The sequence below is a fragment of the Trichomycterus rosablanca genome, chromosome 23 (genome assembly GCF_030014385.1).
Source record: "Trichomycterus rosablanca isolate fTriRos1 chromosome 23, fTriRos1.hap1, whole genome shotgun sequence".
Lineage (NCBI taxonomy): Eukaryota > Metazoa > Chordata > Actinopteri > Siluriformes > Trichomycteridae > Trichomycterus > Trichomycterus rosablanca.
The window spans coordinates 17,403,617-17,421,574 of record NC_086010.1 but is presented as its reverse complement, the minus strand read 5'-3'; the positions used below and the strand labels follow the sequence as shown (position 1 = coordinate 17,421,574).

The 17,958-nt window shown below is 41.4% G+C and overlaps 1 protein-coding gene across 3 annotated transcripts in view; it reads right to left on the bottom strand.

Moving 5' to 3' along the window:
- atp8a2 (ATPase phospholipid transporting 8A2) overlaps nucleotides 1-17,958 on the bottom strand; it is a 48,768-nt gene that overhangs the window by 27,566 nt on the left and 3,244 nt on the right. The window contains exons 2-4 of one of the 3 annotated variants that reach the window (XM_062985721.1): nucleotides 14,984-15,085; nucleotides 7,575-7,719; nucleotides 740-839 (exon numbers count right to left, since the gene is read on the bottom strand). In XM_062985721.1, the coding sequence (XP_062841791.1) occupies nucleotides 740-839; nucleotides 7,575-7,719; nucleotides 14,984-15,085 (347 nt within the window). Of the gene's footprint in view, nucleotides 1-739; nucleotides 840-7,574; nucleotides 7,720-10,288; nucleotides 10,352-14,983; nucleotides 15,086-17,958 lie in introns of those variants that run through there. The other 2 variants (XM_062985723.1, XM_062985722.1) reach the window with 2 other exon arrangements.

The following is a 17,958-nucleotide window of genomic DNA, read 5'->3' as shown; positions in this document are numbered from 1 at the left end:
TCACACAGAATGAATTTATACTTGATTTATATATAATTAAAAGTTCTTCTATGCAGATCATCACCCGTGTTGTAGTATGAAGGTTTTGTTCTCCCGTACTGACCAGTATAAGTATATGAGTAGGTTTATACGAGAGTGTTCCCGGTCTTCCAGATCTAACCTTGATTTGTTACGGTTCCACTTGACTGCTGTAGCTTAATGACATCTCAGACAGTGGAAATTAAAGCTACAAGTGATTTTAAAGATCCTTGCTGAGCTGCTTCAAGGGGTCGATGGTATTATTATCTGTGTATATACCAGGGATGTCCATGTTTGAAACGGCTCGCCAGGTATTTTAGAAATAAAATTAGTAAAATAAAGTTGGCTGCTTTTAAGAAGGTTTTAAAATAACAACTTGAACATTACTGTTACATATACACAAATTTCTGGATAGAACAAGAAGAAACAAAAACAAAGTTCAGAGGGAAGTGGGTATGCTTAATTTAAACAAGTATCATAATCTTCCCATTAGGATTATAAACTAGTTTACACAAGACTGTCCATAGATCAATAGATCATTAATCACTCAAGTAAAAAAGAAGTGGAATTGATAGTAATCAGGGAGCTCTGTTATATTTCTGTTTGGTTTATTACAAGATTTTGGGAATCATGTTTTCATATATTTACTCCATCTGGCCCCCACTAAGAAAATTCGGACACCCCTGGTATACCCTGGTATGTATGATTATATGAGTCGTACCTGCATTAGGGCGATGAAGAGGAAGAAAGCATTGGCAGCTCGTCTGATCTGCTCATACAGGAAGCGAGGCAGGAAGGTGAAGATCCCATACTTGGTTGTGCTGCCAAGAAAGAAAAGAAAGATCTCGTATAAATCGATCTCATCATCCCAGCGGTCAGACCGACGCGGATCTGTATCACATCGTACCGCCAGTGAGACCGAAGTGAAGAGATCAAGGCCGTGTTTTCAAAAGCTGCATTTTCACGTTAATGAAAATCAACTAAACGCCACTTAAGTCAATAAAGGTCAATAAAGGTCAATAAAAAACACCAGCGTTCCTTTAGATGTTCGCAATTAAGAAAATACAGGATCGTTAAAATCGCATTATTCTGCATCTAAAAGCAGAGCAGATCTAAATTTACCAGGATCGATCACACTTCAGATGACTCTAAAAAGCTTCTGATTGTGTTTATCTAACGCGCGCTGAACCAATAAAGCCCTGACGTGATTCTTTACTCCGCATCTTCAAACGCTGCAAAAAATAAGGCTAAAAATACAAGCGTGGACCTTTGGTGTCAGTCACTGAGGTCCACTGGGTATCAGTGAGTGGCCCTTAAATAGCTCAGTCATCCATCAATATCTGTTTAAACCCCTAAATATAAACCAAAACATCAATCTCGAGGTTTTACATCAATTATTCCAAACAGAGCGAAACGTCGTTGTGTTTAACTACGTCCTTTTATACATATGAAATGACAATTAAGCCTAATGACTACTTAAGTGTTCATAAAATTTCAGTATGAATAGGAACGTCGATAGTATCATGTACAAGCGGCCGTGACAGAGCACCTCTGACCATTATGACTTCTTTAGCATTGATTACAGATTACAGTTTGAGCATTCAGCAATCTTCCGGGATCTGACCCCATTTATCTATTAGACTAAAAGATAGTGAAATGTGATTTAGAGTGCCCCGGAGTCCAGTGGGAAAGTGCTTTACATCAAGGTTTTTTACCACTTAGGCAACACAAACAAGGCATCAAAACGCAATACACTTAATTATTAAAAATGGTCCCAATCTGCAGTTGTACACTTGCGGTTAAGGTACTTGACTAATAATCGAAAGGTCACTGGTTCAAGCCCTACCACTGCTAGGTTGCCACTGTTGGGCCCTTGAGCAAGGCCCTTAACCCTCAATTGCTTAGACGATATACAGTATTTTAAGTCGCTTTGGATAAAACTGTCCGCTAAATCGAAAACGTAAATGTAATTCAATCTGGTCCCACTGTGGTTTACAAGATGTGACGTACAGCCTCCACAAGGGGGCATTCATGTACAAGGTCATTTTGTGTTTATACGCCTGTTAAAATTAGTTTATTTTCCATTTTTTACAGCATAAATTACATTCTAGATCTTTCTGCACCGAAGACGATTATAATTCAAGTTGCTCTTTAATTATTGACCTAAAATAGCTTCAATAAACTTTAAAAAAGTTTTTATTTATTTACTCCATTTCATAAAGTTTGGGTTTAGATAAAACAGATATAAAACACTCCTGCGCTGACTTTAATGACCCGTAAAAGTGAAAGTAATCTTTCGACCTCAGCTGTTATTGTGCGTTTGTTTTTACTCGACGTGAACATGGTGCAAGTTCACAGCCCAACACACACTGCAACCAACACAACGACACCAAACACCCGCTCAGGAGCTGACCTGGAAACGTGTCCGGCTAGCTCAGATATCAGAGTGTGTTCATCCGATCATCGTTCTCTAATCACACACACACACTGTAGGTTCAGTGTTACTACTGCCGTGTATGTAGCTACGGTCAGGTCTGTTATACGTGATGCCTGTTGCCACGGTGACACAGCGACGGACAAGCCGCGGTGACGCGAAGGGAAGCCGAAACCCAGCCGTGAATAAAACATGGAGGTGGAGAGGAAGGTAAAGCGTGTGCGCTGTGGTTTGAGTAAACAAGCCATTACTCTCCCGGAGATCAATTTCCATGATGACCGGCGGCCACGTGAACAGGAAGCTGGTGCGATATACAGCATCCATTCTCACCGAATAAGCCAATCAAACGCAAGAACAGGACTCTGTAATACCAGTAATTCGATTTAGAGTAAGTCCAACACACGGGCGGATCATGTGTGTTAATGCACTCTGATACATGAGACGCGCTTTCTGAGAAATGACGCCCACCGCGCTGAAATGGAAGCTAATATGGAAAGAATCAGATTTCTGATCCGTGATAAATTAATCGCCGTCTGGTTAAAAAAAACTTGAGCTTTTCAGGAACACAAACCACAATGTTAACACTACACAGTCAAAGGGTTCGACTCTTTTAGCCACACCCGTCTCTAACAGGTACATACAGTCCTGCATACAACCATTCAAGCTCCGAAGACAAACACTGGCACTACAATGGCAGCAAAACAGGTTGAGCTCAGGCTGTAGACAGTAGGTGACTTTTCTGTGCCCGTAGGTAAAGAAATAGATTGGCTGCCCCCCATTAGACTGAGCTAATTCTAAAAACCTCTATCATAGATTAACCAAAGTCAGGAATGTCACATAAAGCCTCTTCTTAACATATTTAAAAACAGGCAACAGTCTGGAAGTAGAAAATACATGGAACAGTGGTCTCTTACAGGGGTCAGGAAGAAAACCCAAACAATCAGCTAATGCTAAAAGCATTTTTTTCAGAGTGGTCAGACATAAACCAAAAAATGAGTCTGAAAAAATTAGAATGAAACCCTGCTGGAATACAAGTGTCAGTGTCAGTGTCCACAGTCAAGCAAGCTTTAAGTCACCATGGGATCAGAGGTCACAGTGTAAGAAAGAGGCCTAAAGCTTGTTATAGATCAAGTGGACTAAGTAAACAAATACAGACGTACCTTGTAACTCGACATTCCCTAAAATAGCCTAAAATATATGCAGTTCCACAAGACAACAGAACGCATTAACAGGTTTCCTATACATCCTTATGGGGAAAAAATACCTTGAAACTCAACGCCTTTTAAACTCAACGCCACTCCTAGAACCAACTGAAGTCGAGTTTCAAGGTACCGCTGTATGAGGTCATTTGGCCATTGTAAATAGAAGTATGTGAGGCATTTATACCCAACAATACTGTACCTACTGGCAAGCATATTGGTAGGATAGTTACGCTCTGGACTGTTTGGCTGCCAGTAAAACTGGTGCTATTGCAGATAGTGGAAAAAATAATCTTATTTAAAGTTCTTAAAATTCTTGAACATTTTAAACACAAACTTAATCTTAATCCTGCGAGAACATGCAACCCGAGTTAAAAAGTCAAGTAGGTGCCAGTAAACCAGTGACAGAGGGATCAAAAATCCAAACTAACTGGTATCACTGGGAATAGAACAGGACATTGCATGTTGGTGCTCAGATGATTTGTGGTCTGGTCAGAAAGCCTTGGCAGGATTTACGTGGCCATTAGCAGGTGATCCTGCAGCTCTCAGGAGCTACTAAATACACCGGTAAATATAAAAGAACTCCCGGGGGTGAAGCACACACAACACACACAACACACACAGCATACACAACTCTGTCTGAGAGAAGAAGCATTAAGCATGGATAATACTGACTACATCAGACAGTCCAGCTACGTGTGCTGAGTCTGCTCATAGACGTCTATACCTATCAGCCCACCCCCCTCCAAAAAGAGCACAGAAATAACACGACTCCTCAGCCATAACTGCATTAAATGACCAATCAAGATGTGCAGGTGAATTTCAATCTTAAATATGAGTTACTCTTTTACTCTTGGAACAAAAACACATTCTTCATTACACTGTTATGACCATGAATTAATATTCTAATTATTACAGTAATTAAAGAAAACACAGTTTGCGGCTCTTGGTCTCACCGGCCAATCGAATTTGAAGAACACTGTCCATCATTTTTGCTTTGGTGCTGAGCGAGACCTCCACTACAGGTCGAAATGTCTTGGTTTCTCTCCAGTAATTGAATTACACTAGTCATGTCATCAAAAAGTCCTGCTGGAAATGTTTGTCTACAGGGATGTTTATAAAATACAGATACGTCTAAAGATACAGAAAAGTGGATCAGCCGGTTCCTAAACACGTTCTGTCATGTCTTATGAGTGACTCTGCAAATAAAACTAATCCAACATTACCTTATCTGTCTGTCTGTCTATTCTTTACACAGATCAAAAAAGCTCTGCGACTTCAAGGGTTCGATCTAAAATCTTGGCTCTGGGGGAAAATCACCTACTAGATTTTTGTAAACGTAAATATGTCTAAATAACTAATATAACAAATATAAAATAACTGTAATATAAATATAAAATAACTGTAATATAACAAATACAAGCAGTAGGATGTTAATCAGGAGTCAAGGTGTTTCTCTTTTAATACTACACTATCATTAAGTAATATTTAATATATGGTTCAAGCATTTGCGTCAATAGAAATATAAAGCTTGCTTGACTGAGGACAGTATGACCTCTGTTTCAGCAGCTTATTTACAACTGACCTGTTTCCTGTAGTTATTGGAGAACATCTGACCAGCCTGACCAGCAGTCAAATGGCAGTTTTTATCTGTACCTTGGCAAATATACCACTGTTCCATGAAATATTTTTGAACTTGCTTCACGTACAGGGGCACAATCCTGCTGGAACAGGAAAGAGCCTTCCCTAAACTGGAACCATATTTATTTGATTCAACTGACTTTGTACACACACACAATACAACATAAGAACACACACAACACAACAGAACAACACACGCAATACAACACAACACACAGCACATACACAACACAACAGAATACAACACACACAATACACCACACACAACACACAACACACAGCACATACACAATACAACACCAGAACACACAACACAACACACAATACAACACACAACAGAACACACAACACACACACAATACAACACACACAATACAACACACACAACACAGCACACACACAATACAACACCAGAACACACACAAAACAACACACAATACAACACACAACAGAACACACAACACACACACAATACAATACACAAAACACACAATACAACAGAATACAACACACACAATACAACACACATTACAACACACACAATACACACACAACACAGCACACACACAATACAACATCAAAACACACACAACACACACAATACAGCACACAACAGAACACACAACACATACAACACACACAATACAACACAATACAACACACAAAACACTCAATACAATACACACACAATACGATACACACACAATACAACACACACAAAACAACACCAGTAAGCAATAGGTGTGACTGAAACACCTGAACTCAGTTAGAAGCAGGGGTGTCCACACACGTTTAGCCATTTGTTCAGTTGTATTATTATTCACTGCTTTGATATCTCAGCAATATTAAAGTATATAATCACGTCATGTTGGAAACATATACACACTAGATTTAAAAGCAACAATAAAATAATAAATAAAAGTGCAATAACTGCACATTAAGAAATACATTTCATTACATTTTCTGAGTTTCGTTTCACTGTCACTGTGAATTACTGTGACATTTTGCTATTTCCTGAGTTTCTTTTTTATGAGAAAGTAGTTCCACTGATCTCACAGGGCAGAAATTGCAAAATGGACAAGAAGTTTCTGATAAAACATTAATAAATAATAAAGGCAGCCATGAAAAATCGACTCTTCAATTGGTAGTAATGGATGCAGATATCGACTGATGTGAGGACAAAGTCAATTTTCATGCCATATTTCTTTTTAATGGGTTTTGATAGAGCCAATGCTCAGACTCATATTAAAAAATAATCAAACAAAAAAAGCACGTTCGATTAAAAATTGCAGGCGGATTTGATTGAACGGGAGGGTCTCGCAGAGGAAACTGATGCTCAGTGATGTTTAGTGATGCTCAGCAAGGAGAAACAAAAAACAAACACCAGATCATCTCAGCAACACCTCAGAGATCAGCCAGCCATCGAAAGTTTACACACACATCTAAGTGACACGTATGTCATGGCAAAGTTGGGATTTAACTGATCTCTACAACAGGGTTTTTCTGTGGCTGAACAGTTAAAACATACAAAAATGTTCATCAGTTTTTTATGCGTTTATTGTCTGCTTTCTAAAAATATGAAACAATCTCATAACTCCATAATGTAAAAAACTCTACTTTGTAGCATGGCCTCCTACGTTTTTGCTCAGATTATGATTGACTACAGTTAGTGACTTCTCAGTGCCCATTTAAATAGAGTAAGTTTGCCTGCACTCATAAAACAAGAAGAAAAAAATGACAGGTAGGTAATTAGGTGGTTTGGTATTTAGATAATTAAGCGGTTGGGTAGGCAGGTACTTAGGTGGAAGTGTAGGTAGGTAATTAGGTGGTTGCGTAGGTAATAAGGTAGTTGGGTAGGTTGGTAATTACGGGGATTGGGTAGGTAGGTAGGTAGGTAGTAAGGTGGGAGTATGGGTAGGAAATTAGGTAGTTGGGTAAGTACTTAGATAGTTGGGTAGGTAGGTAATTAGGTAGTTGGGTAGGTAGTAAGGTGGAAGTGTGGGTAGGTAATTGGGTGGTTTGGTAGGTAATAAGGTAGTTGGAGAGGTTGGTAATTAGGGAGTTGGGTAGGTAGTAGGAGTGTAGATAGGTAATTAGGTGGGAGTGTAGGTAAGTAATTACATGGTTGGGTAGGTAGGTAGTAAGGTGGGAGTATCGGTAGGTAATTAGGTAGTCGGGTAGGTAGGTAGTAAGGTTAGGGTGTAGGTAGGTAATTAGGTTGATGGGTAGATAGGTAGTAAGTGGGGTGTAGTTAGATAATTAGGTAATAAATAGAGCTTTACCTGACGTGGTTATCACAGAACTTGGTAATCTGAGGCCGGTTGAGGAACACCGTGCGTGCCGTGCTGTCTGCGGGCTCCGCCTGGGACGTGCTGGCCGACATCTCGTCTTCTGCCCTGCGGTAACCAGCGGACGAGCACACGGGTCCTACACGGGTCAGAGCCCAGGCACAAGAGAGGGAGAAAGTAAGAGATGAGAGAGCGGGACAGAGAAAGAGAAAGCTCTGGCGAATGAGAGTGAGACACAGAGAGAGAGACTGCTCAATTGTCTACAAGCCCCACCCCTGACCCCCTCCCTCACACCTCCCAGCAGAGACACGCCCTCCGCAGAGACCCCCCTTCACCTCCCCATCACCTCCCCCTACATCTATAGAAAGTGCTGATAAGCGCAACTTCACTGAAAAGCCATTTCAGCATTTGCTTAATGTATAAAATACAGAAAAATACAAAATAATACACTTTATTTATTCATTCATTCATCTAGTTATGGGTCATCCTGATCAGGGTCGCAGTGACTCGGTATTACCCAGGAACACAGAGCACAAGGCAGGAATACAGCATGGGCAAGATGCCAGTTCAACACCGGGCATCAAACACCTACCAGTTCAGGAACTCACTCACACCTAGGGGTAATATGGGGCAGCTAATAAAATTCTGCATGTTTCTGGACACAGGAGGTCAAACCTTTCACAAACACTGACCATCGTCTAGGTTTAAACCCAGGTCACCAGAACCCTGCACAGTACAGTACTCACGTTTCCATTGTTTTTATTTTTTCTTAAGCTTTTAGGTGAAGGGTAGCAGGTTCTAAAGAGGTTCTAAGCTCTGATTTATATTGTGCACCATAAGGTTATGCACCCACCACCATATTTTACAGTAGGCAGGGTGTTCCATTTCTGATGCACCTGCTTTTACTTTCTGTTTCAGTAAGAATTATGCGCTGACAAAGAGGCCAAACAACCCTGGGCTGTTTAAAGTTTACAGAACATAAAGCAACCACAGCTGCACACAGCATGTTTGCCGTTGTCTGCTTAATTTCTTCATAATGCACCATGCATTTTCAATTTGAGACAGATCTGGACTGCAGGCAGGCCGGTCAAGCACACACACACACTCTGTGTCTACAAAGCCACACTCTTGTACCAGGTGCACAATGTTGCATGGCATTGTTATGCAGAAATAACAATGGACTTCTCTGGAAAAGGTGTCACCTCGATGGCAGCATATGTTGCTGAAAGATGGTGAAAGACCTGAATGGTTTGTTTTTGAAATTATTGACAATTCTCTTACAAAGTTTGGGATAAAGTAGTGAGCCATCTTTGATACCCCTAAAAATCTCTCAACCACAATAGTTTGTTGTAAGCATTATATTTAAAAAGTTGGTCAGCCAGAACATCCAGCCATTTCTCTGTACTTCTGTTTTTAATGCATTTTCTTGTCCCAACTTGTCCGAAAATAAGCTTAGTAGTGACTAGAGTGACCATACGTCCTCTTTTTTTCCGGACATGTCCTCTTTTTGAGATCTTTTAAGGAGTGCATCTGTTTTGTTAAAATAAGTCTGATTTTCACGTGCACGTACTAACACAGAGGCTCTTGTCAACACCATGATGTCGGTGCATTCTGTGGAAATTGCTCAGCAAGCACTACAAGACACACCTTACTGCTGGGTTTATACTGATGGGAGCAAGTAATTAAAACGAATCAAATTAAAGTTAAAAACACTTCTAATAAGTCGGCTGATACAATTGTACAATACATCAAAGAAACTAAAAAATTTACATTTACATTTTCAGCATTTAGCAGACGCCTTTATCCAAAACGACTTACATTACAGTTACAGGATTCAATCTGAGCAATCGAGGGTTAAGGGTCTTGCTCAAGGGCCCAACAGCAGCAACCTGGCAGTGGTGAGGCTTGAACCAGCAACCTTTTGATTACTAGTCCAGTACCCTAACCACTAGGCTACAGCTTGCCCAAAAAATAAAAAATAAAGGGATTTTTATTTATAGGTGACAACTGTTTTTAATGTGTTGTTATTATTGTTTAGGGCTTAACGCTGAATGTGAAGGAATAAGATTATCTGACCATAAAGGCCCTTGTTAAAGAGCAGCTGTACATTTATTACAGTTCAGTAACACAGCTGGATGGTTATTGACTCATTTGTCAACTATTTAAACCTCTACCCCATACACATTGCCATGGTGTCACCAACGACATTAAATAACCCCCTTCCTTGCAGGCGTCCTCTTTTTTAAGAACCAAAATATGGTCACCCTACTAGTAACAGATCATTATGTTTTCAGAAAAGATGCTCATGAAGTGCCGCAAACCTTCTCCTATTCTCCACACAGTGCACATGTTGCATGTTCATGTCTGGAAGCAAGCATGCACATCTCAACCTTAAAATATTCTGACATACTGCAATAATTGAGTGTCCTGTTATTGCAGCACAGTGCACATGTTGCATGTTCGTGTCTGGAAGCAAGCATGCACACGCACATCTCAACCTTATAATAATAATTGAGTGTCCTGTTATTGCAGCACGGTGCACGCAGAGCACCCCAGAGTAACGCAGGTGGGTGTAAACAAGGGAACACGGTGCAATTTAAGATTTACGCGGATGCAACAAAAGCCAAGCGAAGCTGGATCAGGCAGGCAAATGCGCATTTTCCGTGCGCAATAAATAATGCAGGAAAGGAGGGAGTGATGAAGTTTACCCAGCTGGTGCGGTGAACACGAATGCGGGCGGTGATGAAGGATGGGGAGGATGGATGGATGGAGCGGGATGATGATGGTGATGGTCCTCGTTCTCCTCCCCAGGCCTCACTGATTCGCAACGGTAAACACAAACCCGTCCGCCGTCGTCTCAACGGTTCGGCTCTGGCTACTTGACCATGCTTTTTGACCCGATCGAGAGGTTATTCCACCTGACACATGTCCATGTTTCCTCCCTGCTCTCTGGTAACTACACTTCTCACCCACTTGCGTTGCATTTAAAGCAACAGCGCCTCTGACCAGGTTGCCAGATTGCGCCCAATCCCTCATTAAGAATTTGAGTTGCGTTAGCTCGCTAATGCTCTCACTGTTTGTCAAAAATAAAAGTATATTATTTGTAAAGCTTTTTGTCGTTCGTACTCATAAGTACGGGATGTTTAAATGCACTAAACATATAATATATAGTCAAAAGTACGTGGACATACCTCCAAATAAAGAAGTTAGTGTGTTTCCTACAAGAAAATTAGCTAGCCCACACAGACCCCAAACACCAACCACATTCAACACTTTTGGGACAAATTTAGACCTTTTTATTTTGTAAGTTTTGTTAATATTAAAGTCATAATGTCACAGTCCTGCTTTTTTTTTTAACATTAAGCTGTTTACCTTAACATATAAGGTAACGTATATGCTAGGCCATGTTAGCATGCTCTTCACATCCTTCTGTTTATTTATTTGTTATCTGTTTAATCCTGATCAGGATCACAGTGGATCCAGTCCTGCTTTGAAGCACTGTCGCAAACTGATGTGCCAGTGAAGTGTGTGCGACATACACACGTACTTACACACACACTCTTTTGGCTTGTTTTTGAGAGGTTGGGAAGCCAGAGAGAAGAGAAAACACACACAGACAAGAGGAGAACGTACAAAACTCCTCACAGACAAGAAGGGGAAAAAACGAGGACCGAATTCAGACCCTTAAGAGCCACGTCGGTGCCCCACTGTACCAACTTCACCGCTGTGACGCCTCGGTGAACCGAGAAAGCCAAAAATATTCGTTCAAATTAAAATATGATAAATTGTGCGGCTTGTAGAAAACAAAATATGTGAAAATCATATCAACAATTTATAATAAGCAAAACCACCGTAAACAACATAATAAAATAAATGTAAAAATATTAGTGTTGTTAGTGTTATTAGTGAGAATTACATTAGCTATCTGTCATTAGGAGTCGAGCCAGAGAATCAGACCGAACCTCATCCTGTTACACAGTTACGCTAAAGCCATTACGCTGTAGCACACACACACCCACACACACACACACACACACACACACACATTTCCCTGGAACTGCATTTTACTGGAACCACAACTCATGCTTAGGTCTCAATGTGACTTCTAATACCGCACGGTCAATCAGCTCACGGTAACGATCGCACGGTACGTCCTGCCTCATAAAATCCATTTTCCTGCAGGACAGAGAGTCCTCACCTGGAGCAGGTAATCCCTTCAAGCCCCCCCCCCCCCCCCCCAAAATACAGGCCACAGGCCAAAGTGCAAGCGCCTCATCTAAACTGGATTTACGCCGCAGAGAAGGACGACGCAGAATCAACTCTTCCGCCCTCGACTCCTGACCTTCTTGGTGCTGCTGGTCTCTCCTCTCGCATCTCTCTTGGGCCCACCACTGAGACGATCGATAACGACGGCTCCTCCGAACAGCTGTAATTTGTTGAGAGACTGATCGATTCTTCGGTTGCTCATCGATGACGGAGCTCATTAGCGAGTGATTAATGGCGTCGAGCTTCACGTGGAGCAATTTATCAACACATGTATGTTGTAGAAGAGAGCAGAGAGCAGGTCGCTTATCACAATACTTTCAGATCAACAGAGTAGCAAAGAGGTTCTCAACCCTTTTTTTGCTTAGTGACCCCAATTTAAGTCCACCATCTCCACTGCTCAACCTGTGGCCTACTGTTCCAATGCAGTAGATTCTTGTTATTAAGGAGTAGTGCCCACTACTGCTAAGATCCAGGCTTCAAAACTCAGTGGTGCTGTCGGCCGGTCAGGCCTATTGAAAGGTTTGTTTGCTTGTTCCTCCTGTGTCTATGTAGCTTTATTCCAGGTACTCTGGTTACTTTCTACCTCCAAAATATCTTCCTTGATGTGTATTGATTTCAACAAATCTTTCGACATTATCACACTGTATTTATTATTATTAAAAAGTATTAACTAGGTATCAATACTGGTAAAATTATCATTGGTGCAGATCTTATTTATTGTACTGTATTATAACCCATGATTATAGATGAAATACGGCCTCCGTTTGTCTACAACAAGGTGGATTAAACACAATAAAGCACTTAAGATTGAACCATAGAGGCTGGATCAGCAGCTGTTGAGGGCAATAACAGCTGGCCTTGCTGCTCAGTCCCCGTGGGCGCCATTGAAAGTACCCAGTGTTTGCAGTGCGTGGATTATCCTCAAGGACATCTCTTTCACCATCTACAACAATTCCCAGCATGCTCTGCAGCTCAAAAACAAAGAAAACACCCACCCATACATGCACAAACACTTAACCAACACTATAAATACATGCAATAAAGTACATGGACGCATAACCAACCATTGCTGGCCCATACTTTGCGGATGTCACAGCCTACTCTGTTCTGAGATGGCTTTAATATGTGTCTGTAGGAATTTGTGCCCATGAGAGCACTTGTTGGTAACCATACCAACCAACAACAGCACACAAAGATTAAACCTTGATAATTTCAGTTTACAGCTTGCACGTGCATGACCAGTGCCCAGCGGTCAGTCCAGTCTGAAACTCCAGCTCCGCTTCACATTTAGCGCTGTGTGATGTTTGTACGTGAGGTCGGGTCACCGCTTGGCGACCGGCCCAACTTACATTACGCAAAAACAGGCCATACTTCTGAATAATGAATGAAGTCGAGCTGCATTATTCATTCGGATGGTGCATCGTGTACTCTCTGTACATCACAACACAGCGGGAACCCGGCAGCACCGTTTGCTAATTAGCCTGACTGTAATCGTGGTATTTTCAGAGGTAATATAAGACAGCGATGCAGGCTAGCACTGAGCCACGGCTGAAACAGCAGAGCGTGTGTGATATTCCCTGGAGAAATCCTGACCATCTCACAGCTAGTCCAATAGCATCAGAAGTTACGTATGGAGCCCCGCCTGGTCCGCGTCTGCCCCCTTCTTGCCATCGCACATCCGACCGGTTTGGGATGTTCCCCGGTTTGGGACGCACCGTGGATAAAAAGGCTGAGCGAGGACCAAGAGGCCTGAGTAATCCTCTATCTGTCGGCTCTGCAACTTTACCACGTCTAATCTTCACCCAGGGTAATCCTGCGTCACGTAAAAGCAGGCCAGCAAGCAACCAGGACCCTCATGCACCAGCCATCTAGCATGCAACCTGCTAAACCGCTAACTAAGCAGATACAAATAAAAATGTATTATATCTAGTTAGAACTCCATGCATGTGGGTGCATCATTCATGCAAGGGTCAGCCCTTTTTTTTTTTTGCCACCTGTATGGCCAAAATAATGTGGACACCCAAACTAAGCCCCAAAATAAGTGTATTAAAAATCTCACTTCTGGTTCTCCTCCCTGGAGATCTTTTTTTTTACAGATTTTAAAACATGACTGCAGGGATTTACTTCCACTCAGGTGCATGTGCATTTTTGAGAATGGACATTGATGTCAGGGAATGATACCTGATCTCATGGTCAGCGTTCCAATTCATCCCAAATGATGGATAATGTTTAGTTCTGAGTTTAGTCCAGGAAAGCCAACTTTTTCCACACTGAACTTGACAGACCCTTCGCAAAAAAGAACATACTACTGCTGCTTTCACATCATCATCACATGAAAATCTTCTTCCCCCTAAAGCTTCTCTGAGTGTCCAAAAAGGTGGAAATCAGATGGTGTATTAGTATTGTATTAGTATGTAGCAGCAGTGCAGGCACCGACCAGGAGCTTCACTTAATGGCCACGTTATACATCAAAACTAGGAAAATGTAACCCGAGCGGCTTCGACGACGGTCGCTGGTGCCAGACGGGCTGGCTTACACGCAAATCAGAACCTGCGGATCTCCAGAGGTTTCTGTGCACGGCGGTCAATAAACCACTCGATCACGGCGAGCGGAAAAGCCTTGTAAACATCGCAGTATGTTAAACCTGGAGGCAGAAAAGCTTCATCTGTGAAAGATCACAATCAGTTTCGCACCAGCTGGACAAGAAAATGGTATTTCCTCAGAACTGCATGACATTGATGACATGCATAAGTTGAAAATCAGGAGATCTGGCAACGTTTTCCAATCTTTAGCTGTGAATTTGTGCCTTCAGGTTTCAGATTTGACCTGATACATATTTCAAGGCTGTGTGTATGATTTTAAATGTTCCCATTTCCATAAACGATAATAAAGTGTGCAGTGAGTGTGTTTAGTAGTGTAATAATCATACAATTATGTCCCATCGGTGCCTCTGAGCGTGCGGGTCGATGAATGTAGGCCATTCAAAGGTTTCTAAACCATAATCTACGCATGCAGAGTCAACAAGTAAAGCAAACAGGAAACAGCAGCAGGTCATGCACCAAATGCACCAAGCAGCAGGGAAAAAAGAGAGGGTTCGGGGGTGTCTGGGCAGCAGCCTGCGTAAGGGAAGGACTCACTTTTCTCAAATCTGTCTGCCAGACAGGGGTGCATGTTGGAGTTCATGGGCTGGTCCGGCTGGCAGTCTGACTCCTGGCTAAGAGGGGTCAGGACTAAATGTTCTGGAGGGGCCGGCAGGAGAGAACAACACACAACACACAGCAGTCGGTCAGCAAGACGTGGTTTTCTACACACTACAAGTACACACATGTGTTACAGCCATGGTTACATGGTTATTATAATACAAACCCTAATTCCAAAAAAAGTTGGGACAGTTTGTAACATGCTTTAAAATGCAGTGATTTGTTTTACATTATGAACTTGTAAATACATGCTTATTACATATATTTATTCCAGCAAAGCATGTTTACCCTGTTACCTATCACCTTAACACTTAAAAACACTGTATGATGCTCCAAAATGTGTAAATACCCCTGCCATGGGTGCAACACATCCCCCATTCTTTAACAGATACCGGCTTTATTTACACTGGTAACATAAATCTTTCATATCATATCTTCTTTGGCTCAAAGACACAATATCCATTATTTCCAAGAATAATCTTAAATGCTGACGTTTCTGGACATTGTTGATGAACGACTTTACTGGAATTAGTGATTGTGTTTGTTAGAAACAGTTTGTTACACTCGGCCCATGACTCTCGCACTACATTCTGTAAATCATCAATCATTTATCAATCAGGTGCCTTGATTAGCCAGAACCCGTTTGACCGTCCCCCCTCAGGCACATCCAACTGTGGCTTTTGGATACCCAGCCTGGTCAACAGCAAGGCTGGAATCTGAACCCAAGAGCTCAGCAGCAGTTGTGTTGAACCGCTGCACCACCCTGGTGCCTAATTAGTCCAGCGGTGACTGCAGTGACTCAGTGTTTGTGTTACGAGCTGTATTATGTCTGTGAGCGTGTCGGCTCGATTAAATCTTTCATTCAGTCTAAAAATGCCTGATGCCACCCCGCCCGGTGCGTGGGCACCTGCATCGTTTTCACTATAAATTATGTGTGTGATGGCATGCACGAGTCATCCGGTAAAATGATACATGAATAATGTACCCGAGAGGCTTTACAATCTTACTAATGGCAGCGAGGAGGACAGTCGTATCAGACTGAGTGCTGCGTGTTTTTATATGTGTAGAAGAGCGTATTTGGACTGAATACACAATATGACCAAATTGTCAATGTCCAAATTGTCCAATATTTGGACGCCAACATTTTTTTTTAAATAAAAAAGACCTTTATGTGATCTTTTCATTTATAACAACAGACGCTCTTCTGAGAACTTTGAAGTATGTCTGTGGGAATTTGTGCCCAATCAATCAAAAGAGCGTCACTTATGTTGGTCAAAAAGCTTCAAACGATGTTCCATGATGTTGAATAGGAAATAGCCTTCCCTAAACTATTGCTGCAAAATTAAAAGATATAATTTCCTGCATATAACTGATGTTTTACACGTTAGCAACTGCTGTGGCTAAAATGAATTAATTACACAAATTAGAAGGGGTGTCCCAATACTTTTGTCCAAATAGTGTAATTACGCACAGTGGGAGTCAAAAGTCTAAGAGCACTAATTTGCATTTACATTTTCGGCATTTAGTAGATGCTGTTATCTAAAACGACTTACAGTACTGTGACAGTGTATTGTCTAAGCAATTGAGGATTAAGGGCCTCGCTTAATGGCCCAGCAGTGGCCACCTGGCAGTTGTGGGGCTTGAACCAGCAACCTTTCGATTGCTAGTCCAGTACCTTAAGAACTAGGCTACATGTCCCACATGACAATGCTTCTATTTTGCATTTTTCTTGTAAATCATACACAGTTTTTAATTCGAAATCTTGATTTGATCGATTATTATCGTTTATATTAAAACAGTTATTGCTGGTACAAGTGCGACCTCTGCTGGTTGGTTTAGGCACTGAGTTACAATCAAGGAGTTGAATAAATCTAGATTCTGAGGCTTTATTTGTAATGGCATATTGTACGATTACAATATTGTATCTGTTTTTTATTATTTAAATACATTCTTTAATGTGATTACTATGTTTTTATTAATTAAATTATTAAATAGTGTGGTATTAGAGCCGCTGCTTCTCTTTGTGTGGTAAATGCTGCTCTCTTGTGGCCACATCATGTAACTACAGCTACAGTGGTTAAACAGATCGATGCAAAGGTTTCACGTTTTGTTTGATTTCTAGGCACAAAATGTAGAAATAAAACTTCAAATTGTATTTTACAAGTACTGGGTGGCTTGTGGAAACATGTAAAGATTTTTCAGTGTGTTAAATTCAGCAGATAAATAAACATTTCCGTGCTATTTCCGTTTGTTAGCCTTAGATGTGCTGACTCGTTTTTATAAAACATGGAATTCAACCAGAGGTGTTTAAACTTTTGCATAAGACACAAAGTATGAAAGTAGCTTCTGTTCAAAATGTAAAAATAATAAAGCTCACCTGTCCTGTTATACTAACCACACCAATCCCCCCCTTACTAGCTAATGTTTTTAGATTTAATGTGACAGACATGAGCTCACGTCACGTTACATCACAGTCGATTATCATTTTCTTTAATAAACTTCATTTCATAAACTTCAGACACATTGGACCCAAGAAACAAATCGGCTCACTCATACTACGGGGCAATTTCAAGCAGGCAATCCACCCTCTGCAAGATTTTGGGTAGGAAAAACCACATAGACATGGGGAGAACACGTGACCATAATGTATGACCAAAAGACAAGGACCACACCCAGATTCCCAGGACCCATATTGCTGTGCGACCCCCACTTCATTTCCCATGTATGCAAATATTAACGTGGCTGACAGGACATCATATTTTACAATCGCTCTATCTTAGTCAGGGTTGCGGTGGGTACAGCTTTGCCCGAAATCACTGGGCACAACGCAGTACAGACCCATGACAGGACGGTAATCTATCAAGGGGTCTCAGCCATCCCCTTCTCAGACATAGCCGTTCATGTCTTGTATG